General features: G+C 43.6%; 1 protein-coding gene across 1 annotated transcript in view; it reads left to right on the forward strand.

Annotated features, from left to right (window-relative positions):
- Positions 1–3,080: 3,080 nt before the first annotated feature.
- The window catches only part of LOC120023138 (tandem C2 domains nuclear protein), a 32,771-nt gene continuing 9,202 nt past the window's right edge, over positions 3,081–26,649 (forward strand). The window contains exons 1-8 of the mRNA XM_038967130.1: positions 3,081–3,513; positions 3,792–3,989; positions 4,282–4,428; positions 7,459–7,535; positions 12,846–12,927; positions 15,830–15,930; positions 16,952–17,068; positions 19,318–19,509. Of these exons, the coding sequence (XP_038823058.1) occupies positions 3,444–3,513; positions 3,792–3,989; positions 4,282–4,428; positions 7,459–7,535; positions 12,846–12,927; positions 15,830–15,930; positions 16,952–17,068; positions 19,318–19,509 (984 nt within the window). The 5' untranslated portion in view covers positions 3,081–3,443. The remainder of the gene's footprint in view (positions 3,514–3,791; positions 3,990–4,281; positions 4,429–7,458; positions 7,536–12,845; positions 12,928–15,829; positions 15,931–16,951; positions 17,069–19,317; positions 19,510–26,649) is intronic.

Genomic DNA, 26,649 nt, shown 5'->3' on the forward strand with positions numbered 1-26,649 from the left:
GGAGTGGAATGTTAGCCCAAATAGACTGCTACCAGGCTATGACTGCTACCAGGCTATGACTGCTACCAGGCTATGACTGCTACCAGGCTATGACTGCTCTGGTCTGAGTACACATTGTTTCTGTCACTGTAGATCTTCTACTGATGCAGGGGGCTCACTTCTGCTACGTTAGCTGACGACTGGACATTACCGTACAGTGTCCTAATCAAGTTACTCATTCAATTTGTGTTTTTATTTTGACACAATCATTTGTCAACGGTGCCCATCAGATGTACTACTGATTTTACAAGATACATTTCCCTGAAATATTTGTCTTGAAGTAATATATGACGTCAAATGTGTTTAATTTTGCCACTCTTATATACATTATCCATGGACCAAACTTCCCCATAAAAAAACAAAACGATGGTCTGTCCTGTTTTGTGGGTTTTTTACTTCTCGAAAAGTCTTTGTAAGTGAACCTGGTCAAGTCCTCTCCAATAACAACCTGTAAGTGAACCTGGTCAGTCCTCTCCAATAACAACCTGTAAGTGAACCTGGTCAAGTCCTCTCCAATAACAACCTGGTCAGTCCTCTCCAATAACAACCTGGTCAGTCCTCTCCAATAACAACCTGGTCAGTCCTCTCCAATAACAACCTGGTCAGTCCTCTCCAATAACAACCTGGTCAAGTCCTCTCCAATAACAACCTGGTCAGTCCTCTCCAATAACAACCTGGTCAGTCCTCTCCAATAACAACCTGGTCAGTCCTCTCCAATAACAACCTGGTCAGTCCTCTCCAATAACAACCTGGTCAGTCCTCTCCAATAACAACCTGTAAGTGAACCTGGTCAAGTCCTCTCCAGTATCAACCTGGTCAGTCCTCTCCAATAACAACCTGGTCAAGTCCTCTCCAATAACAACCTGGTCAGTCCTCTCCAATAACAACCTGGTCAAGTCCTCTCCAATAACAACCTGGTCAGTCCTCTCCAATAACAACCTGGTCAGTCCTCTCCAATAACAACCTGGTCAGTCCTCTCCAATAACAACCTGTAAGTGAACCTGGTCAAGTCCTCTCCAGTATCAACCTGGTCAGTCCTCTCCAATAACAACCTGGTCAAGTCCTCTCCAATAACAACCTGGTCAGTCCTCTCCAATAACAACCTGGTCAAGTCCTCTCCAATAACAACCTGGTCAGTCCTCTCCAATAACAACCTGTAAGTGAACCTGGTCAAGTCCTCTCCAATTACAACCTGTAAGTGAACCTGGTCAAGTCCTCTCCAATAACAACCTGGTCAAGTCCTCTCCAATAACAACCTGGTCAGTCCTCTCCAATAACAACCTGGTCAGTCCTCTCCAATAACAACCTGTAAGTGAACCTGGTCAGTCCTCTCCAATAACAACCTGGTCAGTCCTCTCCAATAACAACCTGGTCAAGTCCTCTCCAATAACAACCTGGTCAAGTCCTCTCCAATAACAACCTGGTCAGTCCTCTCCAATAACAACCTGGTCAGTCCTCTCCAATAACAACCTGGTCAAGTCCTCTCCAATATCAACCTGTAAGTGAACCTGGTCAAGTCCTCTCCAATAACAACCTGGTCAGTCCTCTCCAATAACAACCTGGTCAGTCCTCTCCAATAACAACCTGGTCAAGTCCTCTCCAGTAACAACCTGTAAGTGAACCTGGTCAAGTCCTCTCCAATATCAACCTGTAAGTGAACCTGGTCAAGTCCTCTCCAATAACAACCTGGTCAGTCCTCTCCAATAACAACCTGGTCAAGTCCTCTCCAATAACAACCTGGTCAAGTCCTCTCCAATAACAACCTGGTCAAGTCCTCTCCAATAACAACCTGTAAGTGAACCTGGTTAAGTCCTCTCCAATTACAACCTGGTCAAGTCCTCTCCAATAACAACCTGTAAGTGAACCTGGTCAAGTCCTCTCCAATTACAACCTGTAAGTGAACCTGGTCAGTCCTCTCCAATAACAACCTGGTCAAGTCCTCTCCAATAACAACCTGGTCAGTCCTCTCCAATAACAACCTGGTCAGTCCTCTCCAATAACAACCTGTAAGTGAACCTGGTCAAGTCCTCTCCAGTATCAACCTGGTCAGTCCTCTCCAATAACAACCTGGTCAAGTCCTCTCCAATAACAACCTGGTCAAGTCCTCTCCAGTAACAACCTGTAAGTGAACCTGGTCAAGTCCTCTCCAGTAACAACCTGGTCAGTCCTCTCCAATAACAACCTGGTCAAGTCCTCTCCAGTAACAACCTGGTCAGTCCTCTCCAATAACAACCTGGTCAAGTCCTCTCCAGTATCAACCTGGTCAAGTCCTCTCCAATAACAACCTGGTCAAGTCCTCTCCAGTATCAACCTGGTCAGTCCTCTCCAGTATCAACCTGGTCAAGTCCTCTCCAATTACAACCTGTAAGTGAACCTGGTCAAGTCCTCTCCAATTACAACCTGTAAGTGAACCTGGTCTGTCAAATACAACGTACTGGATCTGAATGCTGCACCTGGTCAAAGTTATTCTTCTTATATAACAATGCCATGTCAAAGTTATTCTTCTTATATAACAATGCCATGTCAAAGTTATTCTTCTTATATAACAATGCCATGTCAAAGTTATTCTTCTTATATAACAATGCCATGTCAAAGTTATTCTTCTTATGTAATGATGTTCCATATTTTGGGGATTAGCAACAAAAGCCAATAGTGGCCAAAACTGGAAGGTCAAATGAGAATACTTCTGATCAGGGTAATACATGCTCATATGGAGATCACATGAATATATTATAACATAAGGAGATCACATGAATAGATTATAACATAAGGAGATCACATTAATAGATTATAACATGGAGATACATGAATAGACTATAACATTCTTTATCTTTATTAAGGAAGCAATTGAGTCTCCTACTTGTTTTATTATTAACTTTGTTTGTGGAGAAGGAAGCTCGTTAATCTGAGAACGTCTCGTTGAAGGGCATTACCGGAGAGAGGGGAAGCAGGTCAACAGAACCAACCAGCCCCTAAAACCCGACGGGCACTAGGACCTAAAACGTGTCTGTGGAAGTTAAGAAGGAGGACAGCCTGGGAGAATGCCCACTATTCCAGCTGTTCTGTAGAGAAGTTGTGAAAGAAAGTTGCGCGTCTTCCTGGGATCGGGAATATCTGCTTAGCAGGTTTTTTATAAATTGTTTTAGTTTGGTTCATGTGGTTATTGTGAGATAAAAAAAATATTTCTGAAATGTCTAGAAATCTTATTCTAGATATGTATCTCTTCGTATCAGAAGATATAGCTGACTCCTGTCAATTGATTTCCTGAACTATTCTGTCGTCAGAAAGATAATCGTAGTCAGTTATTTGAATGTAAATTCCCCCCGAAACTTTCAAGCGGTATACAGTTGGCTTAGTGCTGCTGTTTATTCTGTTGCGTACTCTGATTACGACCCTATTACGGCATGGCAATGGAATGCATCAAGAACTGCTGCAAAACCTTCCTAGGCAAAGACGCTGAGATCGAACAGCAAGGTAAATTGTTAATTTTATACATATAAATAAATATAGCCTAAAGCTATTGGATTACTCGTGGGTTTATATTATATCACCCATCTATCAAATGCTTATTGAAGAAAATATATTGATTTATAATCTATCCGTTGTGTTATTTCCCCCCTTTTTAAAAATGTAGTACCGTATTGTAAAGCCTTATCATATCAGATGTGATGGGATGTCCACTACTTAGTACACTGAAGTCCCCTCTGGGGGGGGGGGGGGGGGGGATAAAAATGGTTTATTCTACTTTGTAGTGATTACAATGAAGATGCACCCTGCCAGAGCCATCTCAGGTGACCTCAGGAAGAGTATAGGGGTATCGGAGGACTATCTCCTCTCTAAACTCCCACCGGGTGGGAAAGACGTTCCATTTGTCATCCCCACGTTCAAACCTTCCTACATCCAACCACGAGGATCACGTTACCTCGGCTACCAGACACCAGGGCTACACGGTATGTATCAATCAATCAATCAATCAGTCTCTTTACTGTCACACATTTGGACATTTTTACAACCACCATTGTCTGGGCTTTTCTCAGAGCGAAAATGTATATTGATTAATGTTTTATTGCTAATATCATAATGTACATACTGTATTGATTATGGCAATAACCTCTCTGTGTGTAACCCAGGTTTAGGTGATGTGTTATGTAATTTGTGACCTCTAATCTCTGTGTATCCCAGGTTTAGGGGGATGTGTTAGGTAACCTCTGACCTGTGACCTCTAACCTCTATGTGCCCCAGGTTCAGCCAGGAGCACCTATGCAGAGAGGAAGGCGGAGCTGTCAGGGGCCAGTCACATAGTCTATAACCCCGACTCCTCCCCCAACATGTCTCCCGGAACAACACGACACAGCAATCTGAAAAAGAGTCTCCGGGGCTCAGAATCAGGTGTGTACTGTAATATCACCCTGACCCCTGACCCCTGACCAACACTGTACTGTAATATCACCCTGACCCTGTACTGTAATATCACCCTAACCCTGTACTGTAATATCACCCTGACCCTGTACTGTAATATCACCCTAACCCTGTACTGTAATATCACCCTAACCCTGTACTGTAATATCACCCTGACCCTGTACTGTAATATCACCCTGACCCTGTACTGTAATATCACCCTAACCCTGTACTGTAATACCACCCTAACCCTGTACTGTAATATCACCCTGACCCTGTACTGTAATATCACCCTGACCCTGTACTGTAATATCACCCTGACCCTGTACTGTAATATCACCCTAACCCTGTACTGTAATACCACCCTAACCCTGTACTGTAATATCACCCTGACCCTGTACTGTAATATCACCCTGACCCTGTACTGTAATATCACCCTGACCCTGTACTGTAATATCACCCTAACCCTGTACTGTAATACCACCCTAACCCTGTACTGTAATATCACCCTGACCCTGTACTGTAATATCACCCTGACCCTGTACTGTAATATCACCCTGACCCTGTACTGTAATATCACCCTAACCCTGTACTGTAATACCACCCTAACCCTGTACTGTAATATCACCCTGACCCTGTACTGTAATATCACCCTGACCCCTGTACTGTAATATCACCCTAACCCTGTACTGTAATATCACCCTAACCCTGTACTGTAATATCACCCTAACCCTGTACTGTAATATCACCCTGACCCTGTACTGTAATATCACCCTAACCCCTGACCCCTAACCCTGACCTGTAATATCACCCTGACCCTGTACTGTAATATCACCCTAACCCTGTACTGTAATACCACCCTAACCCCTGACCCCTAACCCTGTACTGTAATATCACCCTGACCCCTAACCCTGTACTGTAATATCACCCTGACCCCTAACCCTGTACTGTAATATCACCCTGACCCCTAACCCTGTACTGTAATATCACCCTGACCCTGTACTGTAATATCACCCTAACCATGTACTGTAATATCACCCTGACCCTGTACTGTAATATCACCCTAACCCTGTACTGTAATATCACCCTGACCCCTAACCCTGTACTGTAATATCACCCTGACCCTGTACTGTAATATCACCCTAACCCTGTACTGTAATATCACCCTGACCCCTAACCCTGTACTGTAATATCACCCTGATCCCTAACCCTGTACTGTAATATCACCCTGACCCCTAACCCTGTACTGTAATATCACCCTGACCCCTAACCCCTAGTGTACTGTAATGTCACCCCTGACCCTGTACTGTAATATCACCCTAACCCTGTACTGTAATACCACCCTAACCCTGTACTGTAATATCACCCTGACCCTGTACTGTAATATCACCCTGACCCTGTACTGTAATATCACCCTAACCCTGTACTGTAATACCACCCTAACCCTGTACTGTAATATCACCCTGACCCTGTACTGTAATATCACCCTGACCCTGTACTGTAATATCACCCTGACCCTGTACTGTAATATCACCCTAACCCTGTACTGTAATACCACCCTAACCCTGTACTGTAATATCACCCTGACCCTGTACTGTAATATCACCCTGACCCCTGTACTGTAATATCACCCTAACCCTGTACTGTAATATCACCCTAACCCTGTACTGTAATACCACCCTAACCCTGTACTGTAATATCACCCTAACCCTGTACTGTAATATCACCCTAACCCTGTACTGTAATATCACCCTAACCCTGTACTGTAATATCACCCTAACCCTGTACTGTAATATCACCCTAACCCTGTACTGTAATATCACCCTGACCCTGTACTGTAATATCACCCTAACCCCTGACCCCTAACCCTGACCTGTAATATCACCCTGACCCTGTACTGTAATATCACCCTAACCCTGTACTGTAATACCACCCTAACCCCTGACCCCTAACCCTGTACTGTAATATCACCCTGACCCCTAACCCTGTACTGTAATATCACCCTGACCCCTAACCCTGTACTGTAATATCACCCTGACCCCTAACCCTGTACTGTAATATCACCCTGACCCTGTACTGTAATATCACCCTAACCCTGTACTGTAATATCACCCTGACCCTGTACTGTAATATCACCCTAACCCTGTACTGTAATATCACCCTGACCCCTAACCCTGTACTGTAATATCACCCTGACCCTGTACTGTAATATCACCCTAACCCTGTACTGTAATATCACCCTGACCCCTAACCCTGTACTGTAATATCACCCTGACCCCTAACCCTGTACTGTAATATCACCCTGACCCCTAACCCTGTACTGTAATATCACCCTGACCCCTAACCCCTAGTGTACTGTAATGTCACCCCTGACCCCTAGTGTACTGTAATGTCACCCCTGACACCTAGTGTACTGTAATATCACCCCTGACCCCTAGTGTACTGTAATGTCACCCCTGACCCCTAGTGTACTGTAATATCACCCCTGACCCCTAGTGTACTGTAATGTCACCCCTGACCCCTAGTGTACTGTAATATCACCCCTGACCCCTAGAGTACTGTATTTCACCCCTAACCCCTAGTGTACTGTAATGTCACCCCTGACCCCTAGTGTACTGTAATATCACCCCTGACCCCTAGTGTACTGTAATATCACCCCTAACCCCTAGTGTACTGTATTTCACCCCTAACCCCTAGTGTACTGTATTTCACCCCTGACCCCTAGTGTACTGTAATATCACCCCTGACCCCTAGTGTACTGTAATATCACCCCTAACCCCTAGTGTACTGTAATATCACGGATAAGAAAAATCTCTCCTCGTATTGGTTTATATGTGAGGAGAGACCAGGACCTCTGGATCAGGTGTGTACTGTAAAATTAGAAAGAAAAAAGTCTCCCATTTATCACTCCCATCCTCATATTGCAAATACTGAGATTTTCCTGTGTCTTAGTAACTGTTTGCTTAGCTTTCACATTGGGATAAAAGTATCTTTGCTTAATAAGGTTTGCTTGGCTTTCAGGTGGGAATATAAAGACTGGGAATCTGAGCAAATCCATGTTTGACTTGTCCAACTCCAACCCTCCCAGCAACATACAGGTGAGTGAGGATGTTGATGTAATAACCAAACACCTGTATTGTATACCTCTGACACATTCAGTATGATGCGTAAGCCAAGCCTAAATCCACCTATGAGCTGCCAAGCCTAAATCCACCAATGAGCTGCCAAGCCTAAATCCACCAATGAGCTGCCATACCCTTTTTCTGTCCTCCACTGTAAAGTTGTTGTGCGTCACCGGGGCCACCTTCACGGTTTTCATCGACCGTCACTCACCTCTCAGCCTCTAAAAAAAAAGACGCCGCAAAGCTCTGTTGATTGTGTTGAATGAAGTGGTAATCAATCACAATAATATGTAGGGTTTGGTTAGGGCTGGTCTGGGTGGGGTCCTCTTGGCTGTATTAGTAATATACAGGGGTATTGTATTGTATCGTAATCGCCACCAGTCATCAACAATCCGTTGGTTACCAGGTGTATATTGACAGTGAATTTGTTATGGTCTCATGTCTCGCCCATTAAACCACGATAAACATTACAATCTATCGTACAGAACCTCGTGATAAATAACGTGAGAAACTTCAGTTTCAGTACGTGTTTCACAGTGTTTCACAGTGTACTGATATTAGGGTTGCATCCTAAACTGCTCCCTATTCCCTACGTAGTGACCTGTGGGCCCACATAGGGGGTCATTTGGAACACATCCTGTAACTGGTTGGACCTGGGCCAGAACTTTGTGATTTGATGCTTAATGTGCTGTATTGTTAGTTGCTCTCATGCCTTATCGGGGAAGTCCAACTACTGAGCTGTTGCTGTGTAGTGTAATATCAGGGAAGTCTATCTGTTAGCTGTTGCTGTGTAGTGTAATATCAGGGAAGTCTATCTGTTAGCTGTTGCTGTGTAGTGTAATATCAGGGAAGTCTATCTGTTAGCTGTTGCTGTGTAGTGTAATATCAGGGAAGTCTATCTGTTAGCTGTTGCTGTGTAGTGTAATATCAGGGAAGTCTATCTGTTAGCTGTTGCTGTGTAGTGTAATATCAGGGAAGTCTATCTGTTAGCTGTTGCTGTGTAATGTAATATCAGGGAAGTCTATCTGTTAGCTGTTGCTGTGTAATGTAATATCAGGGAAGTCTATCTGTTAGCTGTTGCTGTGTAATGTAATATCAGGGAAGTCTATCTGTTAGCTGTTGCTGTGTAATGTAATATCAGGGAAGTCTATCTGTTAGCTGTTGCTGTGTAATGTAATATCAGGGAAGTCTATCTGTTAGCTGTGTAGTGTAATATCAGGGAAGTCTATCTGTTAGCTGTGTAATGTAATATCAGGGAAGTCTATCTGTTAGCTGTTGCTGTGTAATGTAATATCAGGGAAGTCTATCTGTTAGCTGTTGCTGTGTAGTGTAATATCAGGGAAGTCTATCTGTTAGCTGTTGCTGTGTAGTGTAATATCAGGGAAGTCTATCTGTTAGCTGTTGCTGTGTAGTGTAATATCAGGGAAGTCTATCTGTTAGCTGTTGCTGTGTAATGTAATATCAGGGAAGTCTATCTGTTAGCTGTTGCTGTGTAGTGTAATATCAGGGAAGTCTATCTGTTAGCTGTTGCTGTGTAATGTAATATCAGGGAAGTCTGTCTGTTAGCTGTTGCTGTGTAGTGTAATATCAGGGAAGTCTATCTGTTAGCTGTTGCTGTGTAGTGTAATATCAGGGAAGTCTATCTGTTAGCTGTTGCTGTGTAGTGTAATATCAGGGAAGTCTATCTGTTAGCTGTTGCTGTGTAATGTAATATCAGGGAAGTCTATCTGTTAGCTGTTGCTGTGTAATGTAATATCAGGGAAGTCTATCTGTTAGCTGTTGCTGTGTAATGTAATATCAGGGAAGTCTATCTGTTAGCTGTGTAGTGTAATATCAGGGAAGTCTATCTGTTAGCTGTGTAATGTAATATCAGGGAAGTCTATCTGTTAGCTGTTGCTGTGTAATGTAATATCAGGGAAGTCTATCTGTTAGCTGTTGCTGTGTAATGTAATATCAGGGAAGTCTATCTGTTAGCTGTTGCTGTGTAATGTAATATCAGGGAAGTCTGTCTGTTAGCTGTTGCTGTGTAGTGTAATATCAGGGAAGTCTATCTGTTAGCTGTTGCTGTGTAGTGTAATATCAGGGAAGTCTATCTGTTAGCTGTGTAATGTAATATCAGGGAAGTCTATCTGTTAGCTGTTGCTGTGTAGTGTAATATCAGGGAAGTCTATCTGTTAGCTGTTGCTGTGTAGTGTAATATCAGGGAAGTCTATCTGTTAGCTGTTGCTGTGTAGTGTAATATCAGGGAAGTCTATCTGTTAGCTGTTGCTGTGTAATGTAATATCAGGGAAGTCTATCTGTTAGCTGTTGCTGTGTAATGTAATATCAGGGAAGTCTATCTGTTAGCTGTTGCTGTGTAATGTAATATCAGGGAAGTCTATCTGTTAGCTGTTGCTGTGTAATGTAATATCAGGGAAGTCTATCTGTTAGCTGTGTAGTGTAATATCAGGGAAGTCTATCTGTTAGCTGTGTAATGTAATATCAGGGAAGTCTATCTGTTAGCTGTTGCTGTGTAATGTAATATCAGGGAAGTCTATCTGTTAGCTGTTGCTGTGTAGTGTAATATCAGGGAAGTCTATCTGTTAGCTGTTGCTGTGTAGTGTAATATCAGGGAAGTCTATCTGTTAGCTGTTGCTGTGTAATGTAATATCAGGGAAGTCTATCTGTTAGCTGTTGCTGTGTAATGTAATATCAGGGAAGTCTATCTGTTAGCTGTTGCTGTGTAATGTAATATCAGGGAAGTCTATCTGTTAGCTGTTGCTGTGTAGTGTAATATCAGGGAAGTCTATCTGTTAGCTGTTGCTGTGTAATGTAATATCAGGGAAGTCTGTCTGTTAGCTGTTGCTGTGTAGTGTAATATCAGGGAAGTCTATCTGTTAGCTGTTGCTGTGTAATGTAATATCAGGGAAGTCTATCTGTTAGCTGTTGCTGTGTAATGTAATATCAGGGAAGTCTATCTGTTAGCTGTTGCTGTGTAGTGTAATATCAGGGAAGTCTGTCTGTTAGCTGTTGCTGTGTAGTGTAATATCAGGGAAGTCTATCTGTTAGCTGTTGCTGTGTAATGTAATATCAGGGAAGTCTATCTGTTAGCTGTTGCTGTGTAATGTAATATCAGGGAAGTCTATCTGTTAGCTGTTGCTGTGTAATGTAATATCAGGGAAGTCTATCTGTTAGCTGTTGCTGTGTAGTGTAATATCAGGGAAGTCTATCTGTTAGCTGTTGCTGTGTAATGTAATATCAGGGAAGTCTATCTGTTAGCTGTTGCTGTGTAGTGTAATATCAGGGAAGTCTATCTGTTAGCTGTTGCTGTGTAATGTAATATCAGGGAAGTCTGTCTGTTAGCTGTTGCTGTGTAGTGTAATATCAGGGAAGTCTATCTGTTAGCTGTTGCTGTGTAATGTAATATCAGGGAAGTCTATCTGTTAGCTGTTGCTGTGTAATGTAATATCAGGGAAGTCTATCTGTTAGCTGTTGCTGTGTAGTGTAATATCAGGGAAGTCTATCTGTTAGCTGTTGCTGTGTAATGTAATATCAGGGAAGTCTGTCTGTTAGCTGTTGCTGTGTAGTGTAATATCAGGGAAGTCTATCTGTTAGCTGTTGCTGTGTAATGTAATATCAGGGAAGTCTATCTGTTAGCTGTGGCTGTGTAATGTAATATCAGGGAAGTCTATCTGTTAGCTGTTGCTGTGTAATGTAATATCAGGGAAGTCTGTCTGTTAGCTGTTGCTGTGTAGTGTAATATCAGGGAAGTCTATCTGTTAGCTGTTGCTGTGTAGTGTAATATCAGGGAAGTCTATCTGTTAGCTGTTGCTGTGTAGTGTAATATCGGGGAAGTCTATCTGTTAGCTGTTGCTGTGTAGTGTAATATCAGGGAAGTCTATCTGTTAGCTGTGTAGTGTAATATCAGGGAAGTCTATCTGTTAGCTGTGTAATGTAATATCAGGGAAGTCTATCTGTTAGCTGTTGCTGTGTAATGTAATATCAGGGAAGTCTATCTGTTAGCTGTTGCTGTGTAGTGTAATATCAGGGAAGTCTATCTGTTAGCTGTTGCTGTGTAGTGTAATATCAGGGAAGTCTATCTGTTAGCTGTTGCTGTGTAGTGTAATATCAGGGAAGTCTATCTGTTAGCTGTTGCTGTGTAGTGTAATATCAGGGAAGTCTATCTGTTAGCTGTTGCTGTGTAGTGTAATATCAGGGAAGTCTATCTGTTAGCTGTTGCTGTGTAGTGTAATATCAGGGAAGTCTATCTGTTAGCTGTTGCTGTGTAGTGTAATATCAGGGAAGTCTATCTGTTAGCTGTTGCTGTGTAGTGTAATATCAGGGAAGTCTATCTGTTAGCTGTTGCTGTGTAGTGTAATATCAGGGAAGTCTATCTGTTAGCTGTTGCTGTGTAGTGTAATATCAGGGAAGTCTATCTGTTAGCTGTTGCTGTGTAATGTAATATCAGGGAAGTCTATCTGTTAGCTGTTGCTGTGTAGTGTAATATCAGGGAAGTCTATCTGTTAGCTGTTGCTGTGTAATGTAATATCAGCGAAGTCTATCTGTTAGCTGTTGCTGTGTAATGTAATATCAGGGAAGTCTGTCTGTTAGCTGTTGCTGTGTAGTGTAATATCAGGGAAGTCTATCTGTTAGCTGTTGCTGTGTAGTGTAATATCAGGGAAGTCTATCTGTTAGCTGTTGCTGTGTAGTGTAATATCAGGGAAGTCTATCTGTTGCTGTGTAATGTAATATCAGGGAAGTCCAGCTACTGAGCTGTTGCTGTGTAGTGTAATATCAGGGAAGTCTATCTGTTGCTGTGTAGTGTAATATCAGGGAAGTCTATCTGTTGCTGTGTAATGTAATATCAGGGAAGTCCAGCTACTGAGCTGTTGCTGTGTAGTGTAATATCAGGGAAGTCTGTCTGTTAGCTGTTGCTGTGTAGTGTAATATCAGGGAAGTCTATCTGTTAGCTGTTGCTGTGTAATGTAATATCAGGGAAGTCTATCTGTTAGCTGTTGCTGTGTAATGTAATATCAGGGAAGTCTATCTGTTAGCTGTTGCTGTGTAGTGTAATATCAGGGAAGTCTATCTGTTGCTGTGTAATGTAATATCAGGGAAGTCCAGCTACTGAGCTGTTGCTGTGTAATGTATTCATGCAGAGATAATAATACACAGTCTGTTTGAGCATCCTGTTCATGTCCTGCTGATTTCATGTCTTGATGTCACGCTAGGTTGTCTCTGTGTTTATTATGACAGTGTGTCCAGTGCCTAACGTGTGTGTGTGTGTGTGTGTTTGTCCCATTGTAGCGTTACGACAGTGTGTCCAGTGTCCAGAGCAGCAGTGCGTCGTCCTCCCAGAGGGACTCCCTGGAGAACAGCCGTAGCCTTGGTAACCATTACACACACACACACACACCCCTGTCGTAGCCTTGGTAACCAATATAAAGGAAACACTAAACCCTGACTACAGAACAAAGACAACAATTCACTTCCTAACAGACTTTGTCAGAATGTATTAATTTTTTTATTTAGGAGGAAAATAGAACACACACACACACACACACACACACACACACACACACACACACACACACACACACACACACACACAATGTACATCAAGAATTTCACAACACACAAATGCAGATGGATATCCAAATGAAAAGTCATGTTCAATAGCTTGTTTTCCATTGATCTGACATGTCTCTGTTGGTGTTTTCCATTGATCCGACATGTCTCTGTTGGTGTTTTCCATTGATCCGACATGTCTCTGTTGGTGTTTTCCATTGATCTGACATGTCTCTGTTGGTGTTTTCCATTGATCCGACATGTCTCTGTTGGTGTTTTCCATTGATCCGACATGTCTCTGTTGGTGTTTTCCATTGATCCGACATGTCTCTGTTGGTGTTTTCCATTGATCCGACATGTCTCTGTTGGTGTTTTCCATTGATCCGACATGTCTCTGTTGGTGTTTTCCATTGATCCGACATGTCTCTGTTGGTGTTTTCCATTGATCCGACATGTCTCTGTTGGTGTTTTCCATTGATCCGACATGTCTCTGTTGGTGTTTTCCATTGATCCGACATGTCTCTGTTGGTGTTTTCCATTGATCCGACATGTCTCTGTTGGTGTTTTCCATTGATCCGACATGTCTCTGTTGGTGTTTTCCATTGATCCGACATGTCTCTGTTGGTGTTTTCCATTGATCCGACATGTCTCTGTTGGTGTTTTCCATTGATCCGACATGTCTCTGTTGGTGTTTTCCATTGATCCGACATGTCTCTGTTGGTGTTTTCCATTGATCCGACATGTCTCTGTTGGTGTTTTCCATTGATCCGACATGTCTCTGTTGGTGTTTTCCATTGATCCGACATGTCTCTGTTGGTGTTTTCCATTGATCCGACATGTCTCTGTTGGTGTTTTCCATTGATCCGACATGTCTCTGTTGGTGTTTTCCATTGATCCGACATGTCTCTGTTGGTGTTTTCCATTGATCCGACATGTCTCTGTTGGTGTTTTCCATTGATCCGACATGTCTCTGTTGGTGTTTTCCATTGATCCGACATGTCTCTGTTGGTGTTTTCCATTGATCCGACATGTCTCTGTTGGTGTTTTCCATTGATCCGACATGTCTCTGTTGGTGTTTTCCATTGATCCGACATGTCTCTGTTGGTGTTTTCCATTGATCCGACATGTCTCTGTTGGTGTTTTCCATTGATCCGACATGTCTCTGTTGGTGTTTTCCATTGATCCGACATGTCTCTGTTGGTGTTTTCCATTGATCCGACATGTCTCTGTTGGTGTTTTCCATTGATCCGACATGTCTCTGTTGGTGTTTTCCATTGATCCGACATGTCTCTGTTGGTGTTTTCCATTGATCCGACATGTCTCTGTTGGTGTTTTCCATTGATCCGACATGTCTCTGTTGGTGTTTTCCATTGATCCGACATGTCTCTGTTGGTGTTTTCCATTGATCCGACATGTCTCTGTTGGTGTTTTCCATTGATCCGACATGTCTCTGTTGGTGTTTTCCATTGATCTGACATGTCTCTGTTGGTGTTTTCCATTGATCCGACATGTCTCTGTTGGTGTTTTCCATTGATCCGACATGTCTCTGTTGGTGTTTTCCATTGATCCGACATGTCTCTGTTGGTGTTTTCCATTGATCCGACATGTCTCTGTTGGTGTTTTCCATTGATCCGACATGTCTCTGTTGGTGTTTTCCATTGATCTGACATGTCTCTGTTGGTGTTTTCCATTGATCCGACATGTCTCTGTTGATGTTTTCCATTGATCCGACATGTCTCTGTTGGTGTTTTCCATTGATCCGACATGTCTCTGTTGGTGTTTTCCATTGATCCGACATGTCTCTCTGTTGGTGTTTTCCATTGATCCGACATGTCTCTGTTGGTGTTTTCCATTGATCCGACATGTCTCTGTTGGTGTTTTCCATTGATCCGACATGTCTCTGTTGGTGTTTTCCATTGATCCGACATGTCTCTGTTGGTGTTTTCCATTGATCCGACATGTCTCTGTTGGTGTTTTCCATTGATCTGACATGTCTCTGTTGGTGTTTTCCATTGATCTGACATGTCTCTGTTGGTGTTTTCCATTGATCTGACATGTCTCTGTTGGTGTTTTCCATTGATCCGACATGTCTCTGTTGGTGTTTTCCATTGATCTGACATGTCTCTGTTGGTGTTTTCCATTGATCTGACATGTCTCTGTTGATGTTTTCCATTGATCCGACATGTCTCTGTTGGTGTTTTCCATTGATCCGACATGTCTCTGTTGGTGTTTTCCATTGATCTGACATGTCTCTGTTGGTGTTTTCCATTGATCTGACATGTCTCTGTTGGTGTTTTCCATTGATCTGACATGTCTCTGTTGGTGTTTTCCATTGATCCGACATGTCTCTGTTGGTGTTTTCCATTGATCTGACATGTCTCTGTTGGTGTTTTCCATTGATCTGACATGTCTCTGTTGATGTTTTCCATTGATCCGACATGTCTCTGTTGGTGTTTTCCATTGATCCGACATGTCTCTGTTGGTGTTTTCCATTGATCCGACATGTCTCTCTTTTGGTGTTTTCCATTGATCCGACATGTCTCTGTTGGTGTTTTCCATTGATCTGACATGTCTCTGTTGGTGTTTTCCATTGATCTGACATGTCTCTGTTGGTGTTTTCCATTGATCCGACATGTCTCTGTTGGTGTTTTCCATTGATCTGACATGTCTCTGTTGGTGTTTTCCATTGATCCGACATGTCTCTGTTGTGTCTGTCTTTGTAGAGTCCATCACATTGTCTGGAGACGAGAGAGACTTGGGGAAGGTGTGTGTCCGGCTGAGTTACCAGGAGGCCCTGGAGCAGGTGTGGATCACGTTGGTACAGGTACGGTTATAGGCCGCGGGAGGAAGGGGGCTACCCAGGGGACTGAAGGGCCTATTGTACCTGCCTGCTAGGTGACTGAAAGGAGCCTCTGTCTCAGACTGTCGGACCAGAAACCAGGACCCAGAAACTCCATCTCAATTTCTCCTCTCTCTCGCGAGTCACTGCTCTGTTAACTTCTGAGAAGTTTTTTACTGAGGAGAAATAATCACTGCTTTGAGTTTATTTTTCAACAGTAAAGTAGATTAACAACCACTTCCTTTCCAATCAAAAATTAAAAGGTCATACTCTTCTGATCATATCACAACATAAAATCACAACGTAGATACACTAACAAGTAAATTACTTTCAACCAAAAACAAGAGAAGTCCTGAGACACTTGGTTAGAAGTCTCTGTATAATAAATGCACTATGATACCTACTGTAAGCCAGACCTCTAACTCTGTAGCCGGGCTGCTAACTCTGTAGCCGGACCTCTAACTCTGTAGCCGGACCTCTAACTCTGTAGCCGGACCTCTAACTCTGTAGCCGGACCTCTAACTCTGTAGCCGGACCTCTAACTCTGTAGCCGGACCTCTAACTCTGTAACCGGACCTCTAACTCTGTAGCCGGACCGCTAACTCTGTAGCCGGACCTCTAACTCTGTAACCGGACCGCTAACTCTGTAGCCGGACCTCTAACTCTGTAACCGGACCGCTAACTCTGTAGCCAGACCTCCAACTCTGTAGCCAGCCCTCCAACTCTGTAGCCAGCCCTCCAACTCTGTAGCCAGACATCTAACTCTGTAGCCAGACATCTAACTGTGTAGCCAGACCTCTAACTCTGTAGCCAGACCTCTAACTCTGTAGCCAGCCCTCCAACTCTGTAGCCAGACCTCTAACTCTGTAGCCAGACCTCTAACTCTGTAGCCGGACCTCTAACTCTGTAGCCGGACCGCTAACTCTGTACCCGGACCTCTAACCCTGTTGCCGGACCTCTAACTCTGTAGCCGGACCTCTAATTCTTCTTTCTCTCCTTCTCTCAGTGTAAGGATGTGTCCCTCGCTCAGAACAGCAGTGAGCAGCAGAAGATTAGCTTTAAAGGCATCATCACTATGAGCAAACCGGTACAGTTCAAGAGCTCCGTCAAGGAAGGTTCTCCGGTGAGTTATTTAACGCATCCAAAAAAAAAACATGTTAGCCTGGTAGCAGATCTGTTTGTGTTGTCTTGCTAACTCATATGGTCAGTGATGTAGGAAAGACAACACAAACGGTTCTGGCACCAGTCTAAACCCATTTACTGTACAATGCTAGGTCTCCAATCCAATCACATCTAAGATAGACTAGCGTTAGCCTGGTCCCATACCTGTTTGAGTTGTAAGGCCTATAGTCAACTCCTATAGGTGGTTGTCGTGGACAAACAGATCTGGGATCAGGATTGTCGAGCATTTCATCACCTATCTCTAGGTCGAAACAAAACAGCTTAAGACAACCTAATAATTCGTTCGAATATAAACAGATTAATTGGCACAGCTCCTGAGCAAAAATGACTGGAAGTAAATGTTAGCAGTACAGAAAATGTGTCATCCAAGTGGAAAATAAACGTAATCGTAGTGATTTTCAGCGAACTACTAACCATTCACGTGATATAACTGATTTACTGTCTCGCTGGTCACTGGTTCAATCCTCTAGGATCTGCAATGGCGCTGGTAGTTCCCAATGAATGTGTTTATGTTTAATAGAGAGGAAATGTCTGTCTGGGAGAAAGTAAAAGTTATTCTCTCTGGGATATATATATATCTCTCTCCTCTCCCCTGGGCATTACATTGGCTAACCTGGTCCTGTATCCACAAAGCGTCTCTGAGTAGGAGTACTGATCTAGAATCAGTTTTGCCTTTTTAGATCATATTGAATCAGACTATATGGACAGATCCTAGATCATATTGAATCAGACTATATGGACAGATCCTAGATCATAATGAATAAGACTATATGGACAGATCCTAGATCATATTGAATCAGACTATATGGACAGATCCTAGATCAGTACTCATTCTCTAAGATGCTTTGTGGATACGGGCCCAGATGTGACCAAGGAAAATAGATAGAGATCTCCTCTGAGCTCTTACATTCCTTGACCGCGTCACTGGCTTTTAGGTCTCACTGATAGTTTAGCCTCTTGTCGAGTGCAGTGTTTCTGTTGTTGAGCTGTTGCAGGCCTGAACACTCAGTGTCAGTAAATAACGTGAGAACAGGATTCATCCCATTTATACTGTTGATGTTTTTTGCTCCACTAGGATCTACGAGTAAGTAAGTGAAGAAACAATGTGATCCTCTCTGATAACATACTACCAGATACTAGTCAGTGGAGTACCATCCTAATCTACCAGGTACTAGTCAGAGTGGAGTACCATCCTAATCTACCAGATACTAGTCAGAGTGGAGTACCATCCTAATCTACCAGGTACTAGTCAGAGTGGAGTACCGTCCTAATCTACCAGATACTAGTCAGAGTGGAGTACCATCCTAATCTACCAGGTACTAGTCAGTGGAGTACCGTCCTAATCTACCAGGTACTAGTCAGTGGAGTACCATCCTAATCTACCAGATACTAGTCAGAGTGGAGTACCATCCTAATCTACCAGGTACTAGTCAGAGTGGAGTACCGTCCTAATCTACCAGATACTAGTCAGAGTGGAGTACCATCCTAATCTACCAGGTACTAGTCAGTGGAGTACCGTCCTAATCTACCAGGTACTAGTCAGTGGAGTACCGTCCTAATCTACCAGATACTAGTCAGTGGAGTACCATCCTAATCTACCAGGTACTAGTCAGTGGAGTACCGTCCTAATCTACCAGGTACTAGTCAGAGTGGCCAAATCTACCAGGTACTAATCAGAGTGGAGTACCATCCTAAACTACCAGATACTAGTCAGAGTGGAGTACCATTCTAATCTACTAGATACTAGTCAGAGTGGAGTACCATCCTAATCTACCAGATACTAGTCAGTGGAGTACCATCCTAATGATACTAGTCAGAGTGGAGTACCATCCTAATCTACCAGATACTAGTCAGAGTGGAGTACCATCCTAATCTACCAGATACTAGTCAGAGTGGAGTACTGTCCTAATCTACCAGATACTAGTCAGAGTGGAGTACCGTCCTAATCTACCAGGTACTAGTCAGAGTGGAGTACCATTCTAATCTACCAGATACTAGTCAGAGTGGAGTACCATTCTAATCTACCAGGTACTAGTCAGAGTGGAGTACCATCCTAATCTACCAGGTACTAGTCAGAGTGGAGTACCATTCTAATCTTCTATCTCTGCTCCCTCCCTCCCTCCCTCCCTCCCTCCCTCCCTCCCTCCCTCCCTCCCTCCCTCCCTCCCTCCCTCCCTCCCTCCCTCCTAGGACACAGTCTTCATGGAGACCTTTGTGTTTACGTTGCGACTGCAGCAGCTGCGTTGCTGTGCTCTGGTATTCCGTCTGCAGACCCATCACCCCAGGAAGAGGACGGTGGCAGAGTGTGTCCTCTCCCTCAGACAGCTGGGCCCTGAAGAGACACAGCACTGGATGGAGCTCAGCCCCCCCTCCAAGACCACTGTGAGTATAGATATTAGCATGACTAGAAAGTCCATTCCAACTCAGTGGCCTTGTGGTTTTGAGTGTCCGGCCTGAGATTGGAACTTTGTAGAGTTTGATCCCCGACCGAGTCGCACCAAAGCGTGTAAAAATGAGTCATGGAGGTGACCAAGAACCCGATGGTCACTCTGACAGAGCTCCAGAGTCCCTCTGTGGAGATGGGAGAACCTTCCAGAAGGATAACCATCTCTGCAGCACTCCACCAATCAGGCCTTTATGGTAGAGTGGCCAGACGTAAGCCACTCTTCAGTAAAGGGCACATGACAGCTGGCTTGGAGTTTGCCAAAAGGCACCTAAAAGACTCTCAGACCAAGTACTTTGTTACTTGAATCATCTCTCTCCGCTCTTTCTCTCAGTGCCACTTTCCACACAGACCTAGTCCCGCCCCCTGTCACTCAAGGAGCGTGTTTGATGTTCCTCGACCACGAGACACTTGTGTTCAGTCTGCTGGTCAAAGCAGCACTTACAACACTGTTGATGACAACAATGCTGGTTTCATGTTGCTTCTCAATATAAATCCACTAGCGTTCTATAATGACACTATTAGCTTGTGTTTCTTACATCAGCAAACAGCTAGTTTGTCTTTTCTTAGCAAGTTGCCCTAATTAGATGTCCTAACCAACTTGCCAAAGCTATAGTTTGTTAACAAGAAATTTGTGGAGTGGTTGAAAAATGAGTTTTAATGACTCCAACTTTTTAAATTTTTTGACAACTTTTACTTTTACTTCACTACATTCCTAAAGAAAATACTGTACTTTTCACTCCATACATCTTCCCTGACACCTAAAAGTACTCGTAACATTTTGACTGCTGAGCAGGACCGGAAAATGGTCCAATTCACACTTTTATCAAGAGAACATCCCTGGTCCTACTGCCTCAGATCTGGACGACTCACTAAACACAAGTGCTTTGTTTGTAAATTATGTCTGAGTGTTGGGGCGTGCCCCTGGCTATCTGTAAATTAAAAAAAACAAGAAAATGGTGCCGTCTGGTTTGCTTCATATAAGGAATTTGAAATTATTTATACTTTTACTTTTGATACTTAAGTATATTTAAAACCAAATAATTTTAGACTTTTACTCAAGTAGTATTTTACTGGGTGACTCACTTTTACTTGAGTCATTTTCTATTAACTTATCTTTACTTTTACTTTCCACCACTGCAATTGACTGCAGAAAATGCAGAAATGATAAAAGTGCTGAAATTTGTTTTGGTTGAATTTGAATTGAACAGTATAAAACAATCAGAATGGAGAAAGACTCATTGAAATCATAGAATGTACAGTTGTACTTAGAATGTACAGTTGAAGTCGGAAGTTTACATACACTTAGGTTGGAGTCATTAAAACTAATTTTTCAACCACTCCACAAATTTCTTGTTAACAAACTATAGTTTTGGCAAGTCGGTTAGGACATCTACTTCGTGCATGACACAAGTAATTTTTCCAACAATTGTTCACAGATTATTTCATTTATAATTCACTGTATCACAATTCCAGTGGGTCAGAAGTTTACAACAGCTTGGAAAATTCCAGAAAATGATGTAATGGCTTTAGAAGCTTCTGATAGGCTAATTGACATCATTTGAGTCAATTGGAGGTGTACCTGTGGATGTATTTCAAGGCTGCTCAGCAAGGAAGAAGCCACTGCTCCAAAACCGCCATAAAAAAAGCCAGACTACGGTTTGCAACTGCACATGGGGACAAATATCGTACTTTTTGGAGGAATGTCCTCTGGTCTGATGAAACAAAAATAGAACTGTTTGGCCATAATGACCATCGTTATGTTTGGAGGAAAAAGGGGGAGCTTGCAAGCTGAAGAACACCATCCCAACCGTGAAGCACGGGGTGGAGGCATCATGTTGTGGGGGTGCTTTGCTGCAGGAGGAACTGGTGCACTTCACAAAATAGATGGCATCATGAGGAAGGAAAATTATGTGGATATATTGAAGCAACATCACAAGACATCAGTCAGGACGTTAAAGCTTGGTCGCAAATGGGTCTTCCAAATGGACAATGACCCCAAGCATACTTCCAAAGTTGTGGCCAAATGGCTTAAGGACAACAAAGTCAAAGTATTGGAGTGGCCATCACAAAGCCCTGACCTCAATTCGTTAGAAAATTTGTGGGCAGAACTGAAAAAGTGTGTGCGAGCAAGGAGGCCTACGAACCTGACACAGTTACACCAGCTCTGTCAGGAGGAATGGGCCAAAATTCCCCCAACTTATTGTGGAAAGCTTATGGAAGGATACACAAAACATTTGACCCAAGTTAAACAATTTAAAGGCAATGCTACCAAATACTAATTTGACTGCATGTAAACTTCTGACCCACTGGGAATGTGATGAAAGAAATAAAAGCTGAAATAAATCACTCTCTACTATTATTCTGACATTTCACATTCTTAAAATAAAGTGGTGATCCTAACTGACCTAAGACAGGTTGGTGTTTAGAGGAATACTCCCAGAGGACAGGTTGGTGTTCAGGGGGATACTCCCAGAGGACAGGTTGGTGTTTAGAGGGATACTCCCAGAGGACAGGTTGGTGTTCAGAGGGATACTCCCAGCGGACAGGTTGGTGTTCAAAAGGTTACTCCCAAAGGACAGGGTCGTGTGACGCAAGATACTCCCAGAGGACAGGGTGTTCATCCACAAAATTATTAATTCATTTAAGGTTTACACAAATATGTCCATTCAATAAAGTATTACGTCAGAAAAACAAATGGTCCAAAACCCATGTCTCTACCATGTACAGTTCAAAAGTTAGACGTTTTATTCTGAGAATTGCTCATATTTAGATTGAATGGAATGATCAAAAAGCGGTCGCTGCTCATTAGAACTCTGTTTCGTTGCTCCGAGGCAGAACAGTGCTCACTTCGAACGCCCACTGACAAGCTAACGTAATACTTTATTGAATGGACATATTTGTGTAAACCTTAAATGAATTAATAATTTTGTGGATGAACACCCTGTCCTCTGGGAGTATCTTGCGTCACACGACCCTGTCCTTTGGGAGTAACCTTTTGAACACCAACCTGTCCGCTGGGAGTATCCCTCTGAATACCAACCTGTCCTCTGGGTGTATCCCTCTAAACACCAACCTGTCCTCTGGGAGTATCCCTCTAAACACCAACCTGTCCTCTGGGAGTATCCCCCTGAACACCAACCTGTCCTCTGGGAGTATCCCTCTAAACACCAACCTGTCCTCTGGGAGTATCCCCCTGAACACCAACCTGTCCTCTGGGAGTATCCCTCTAAACACCAACCTGTCCTCTGGGAGTATCCCTCTGAACACCAACCTGTCCTCTGGGAGTATCCCTCTGAACACCAACCTGTCCTCTGGGAGTATCCCTCTGAACACCAACCTGTCCTCTGGGAGTATCCCTCTGAACACCAACCTGTCCTCTGGGAGTATCCCTCTGAACACCAACCTGTCCTCTGGGAGTATCCCTCTGAACACCAACCTGTCCTCTGGGAGTATCCCTCTGAACACCAACCTGTCCTCTGGGAGTATCCCTCTGAACACCAACCTGTCCTCTGGGAGTATCCCTCTAAACACCAACCTGTCCTCTGGGAGTATCCCTCTGAACACCAACCTGTCCTCTGGGAGTATCCCTCTGAACACCAACCTGTCCTCTGGGAGTATCCCTCTAAACACCAACCTGTCCTCTGGGAGTATCCCTCTAAACACCAACCTGTCCTCTGGGAGTATCCCTCTGAACACCAACCTGTCCTCTGGGAGTATCCCTCTGAACACCAACCTGTCCTCTGGGAGTATCCCTCTGAACACCAACCTGTCCTCTGGGAGTATCCCTCTGAACACCAACCTGTCCTCTGGGAGTATCCCTCTGAACACCAACCTGTCCTCTGGGAGTATCCCTCTGAACACCAACCTGTCCTCTGGGAGTATCCCTCTAAACACCAACCTGTCCTCTGGGAGTATCCCTCTGAACACCAACCTGTCCTCCGGGAGTATCCCTCTGAACACCAACCTGTCCTCTGGGAGTATCCCTCTGAACACCAACCTGTCCTCTGGGAGTATCGTCCTGGTCCCAGCTGTTGCTTTCATTATTCCTTTTACTGCCCAACTGTGACGCACTGGCTTATTTGCAGTTTCTTAAGGCACCCAACCAAGCCCTTAGATAACACAGGCCTTAGACAGAGTCATACATAAGAGCTTCCCTTTTGTTGTATCCCTCTTTCTGAAATACACTAACCTATCCTATGAAGAGTGTGTATTTGAGACAGTGGATACAATACATGCATCTTTAGGAAAAGCCTTTCTGTTGGCTCATTATGTGGAGAGTTGTTGGTGGAGATGATAGGCTCATTATGTGGAGAGTTGTTGGTGGAGGTTAGAGGCTCATTATGTGGAGAGTTGTTGGTGGAGATGATAGGCTCATTATGTGGAGAGTTGTAGGTGGAGGTTAGAGGCTCGTTATGTGGAGAGTTACTGGTGGAGGTTAGAGGCTCATTATGTGGAGAGTTGTTGACGGGGGTTATAGGCTCGTTATGTGGAGAGTTGTTGGTGGAGGTTAGAGGCTCATTATGTGGAGAGTTGTTGGTGGAGGTTAGAGGCTCATTATGTGGAGAGTTACTGGTGGAGGTTAGAGGCTCATTATGTGGAGAGTTGTTGGTGGAGGTTAGAGGCTCATTATGTGGAGAGTTGTTGGGGGAGGTTAGAGGCTCATTATGTGGAGAGTTGTTGGGGGAGGTTAGAGGCTCATTATGTGGAGAGTTGTTGGGGGAGGTTAGAGGCTCATTATGTGGAGAGTTGTTGGGGGAGGTTAGAGGCTCATTATGTGGAGAGTTGTTGGTGGAGATGATAGGCTCATTATGTGGAGAGTTGTTGGTGGAGGTTAGAGGCTCATTATGTGGAGAGTTGTAGGTGGAGGTTAGAGGCTCATTATGTGGAGAGTTGTTGGTGGAGGTTAGAGGCTCATTATGTGGAGAGTTGTTGGTGGAGGTTAGAGGCTCATTATGTGGAGAGTTGTTGACGGGGGTTATAGGTTCATTATGTGGAGAGTTGTTGGGGGAGGTTAGAGGCTCATTATGTGGAGAGTTGTTGGTGGAGCTTATAGGCTCATTATGTGGAGAGTTGTTGGTGGAGGTTAGAGGCTCATTATGTGGAGAGTTGTTGGTGGAGGTTAGAGGCTCGTTATGTGGAGAGTTGTTGGTGGAGGTTAGAGGCTCATTATGTGGAGAGTTGTTGGGGGAGGTTAGAGGCTCATTATGTGGAGAGTTGTTGGTGGAGGTTAGAGGCTCGTTATGTGGAGAGTTGTTGGTGGAGGTTAGAGGCTCATTATGTGGAGAGTTGTTGGGGGAGGTTAGAGGCTCATTATGTGGAGAGTTGTTGGGGGAGGTTAGAGGCTCATTATGTGGAGAGTTGTTGGTGGAGCTTATAGGCTCATTATGTGGAGGTTATAGGTTCATTATCTGGAGAGTTGTTGGTGGAGGTTAGAGGCTCATTATGTGGAGAGTTGTTGGGGGAGGTTAGAGGCTCATTATGTGGAGAGTTGTTGGTGGAGGTTAGAGGCTCATTATGTGGAGAGTTGTTGGTGGAGGTTAGAGGCTCATTATGTGGAGAGTTACTGGTGGAGGTTAGAGGCTCATTATGTGGAGAGTTGTTGGTGGAGGTTAGAGGCTCATTATGTGGAGAGTTGTTGGGGGAGGTTAGAGGCTCATTATGTGGAGAGTTGTTGGGGGAGGTTAGAGGCTCATTATGTGGAGAGTTGTTGGGGGAGGTTAGAGGCTCATTATGTGGAGAGTTGTTGGTGGAGGTTAGAGGCTCATTATGTGGAGAGTTACTGGTGGAGGTTAGAGGCTCATTATGTGGAGAGTTGTTGGTGGAGGTTAGAGGCTCGTTATGTGGAGAGTTGTTGGGGGAGGTTAGAGGCTCATTATGTGGAGAGTTGTTGGGGGAGGTTAGAGGCTCATTATGTGGAGAGTTGTTGGTGGAGATGATAGGCTCATTATGTGGAGAGTTGTTGACGGGGGTTATAGGTTCATTATGTGGAGAGTTGTTGGGGGAGATGATAGGTTTATTATGTGGAGAGTTGTTGGTGGAGATCAGGTGATTTGGAAACGGTTAGAAGCAATTGATGCAATAATATTCTTTAAAAATAGCCTTGTGTAATAATGTGAAAGGTTTTTAATGGATATTATAGGCATCTGAGGTACAGATGTAGGATCTTAATTTGAGCCAGTTAATTTGAGCTGCATCGGGAAAATCATCATACGGCAACAGGAAATGTGGATTATAATTCATGGACATTTTTGAAGGGGTTGATACCGTTTTCATAAGGGAAAATCAAGTCCGAAATTTCAAAGTGGAAATTACAAACTTTAGAAACATTTTTAAACCTCAAATACACTACAAGTTTTACATGTCCTGCAACAGGGTGATCAAATTACGATCCTACACCTGTATCCACAGTCCAGGAAGTTTAAGAAAGGTTATGGACTGTACTTACCGTAACAGGAAATGTCCTTCTACATATTGTTGTTGTCAGGCCTCAACATGTCCGTCTTGTGGCTGAAACGGGTCATGCTCCTGGCTGAAAAGCAGTGGCTGTCTGCTGAAAAGAGGAGCAGGAGAAATGTGTCACTTGGCAATGGGAATGTCATTAAGAGCTCTGTTGCAACATTGGTTGCGTTCCAAATGGCACCCTGTTCCCTGTTAAAAAAAAAATATATACAAATATCCCAACGCCCCAGGGCAGTGATTGGGGACATTGCCCTGTGTAGAGTGCCGTCTTTCGGATGGGACGTTAAATCGAGTGTCCTGACTCTCTGTGGTCCCTAAAGATCCCATGGAACTTATGGTAAGAGTAAGGGTGTTAACCCTGGTGTCCTGACTCTCTGTGGTCACTAAAGATCCCATGGAACTTATCGTAAGAGTAGGGGTGTTAACCCCGGTGTCCTGGCTAAATTCCCAATCTGGCCCTCATACCATCACGGTCACCTAATAAACCCCAGTTTACAATTGGCTCATTCATCTCCCCTGTAACTATTCCCCAGGTCGTTTCGGTAAATGAGAATGTGTTCTCAGTCAACATACCTGGTAAAATAAGGGTTAAATAAAATGAAATTTAGTGCACTACT

Source organism: Salvelinus namaycush, chromosome 28, assembly GCF_016432855.1.
Source record: "Salvelinus namaycush isolate Seneca chromosome 28, SaNama_1.0, whole genome shotgun sequence".
Taxonomy (NCBI): domain Eukaryota; kingdom Metazoa; phylum Chordata; class Actinopteri; order Salmoniformes; family Salmonidae; genus Salvelinus; species Salvelinus namaycush.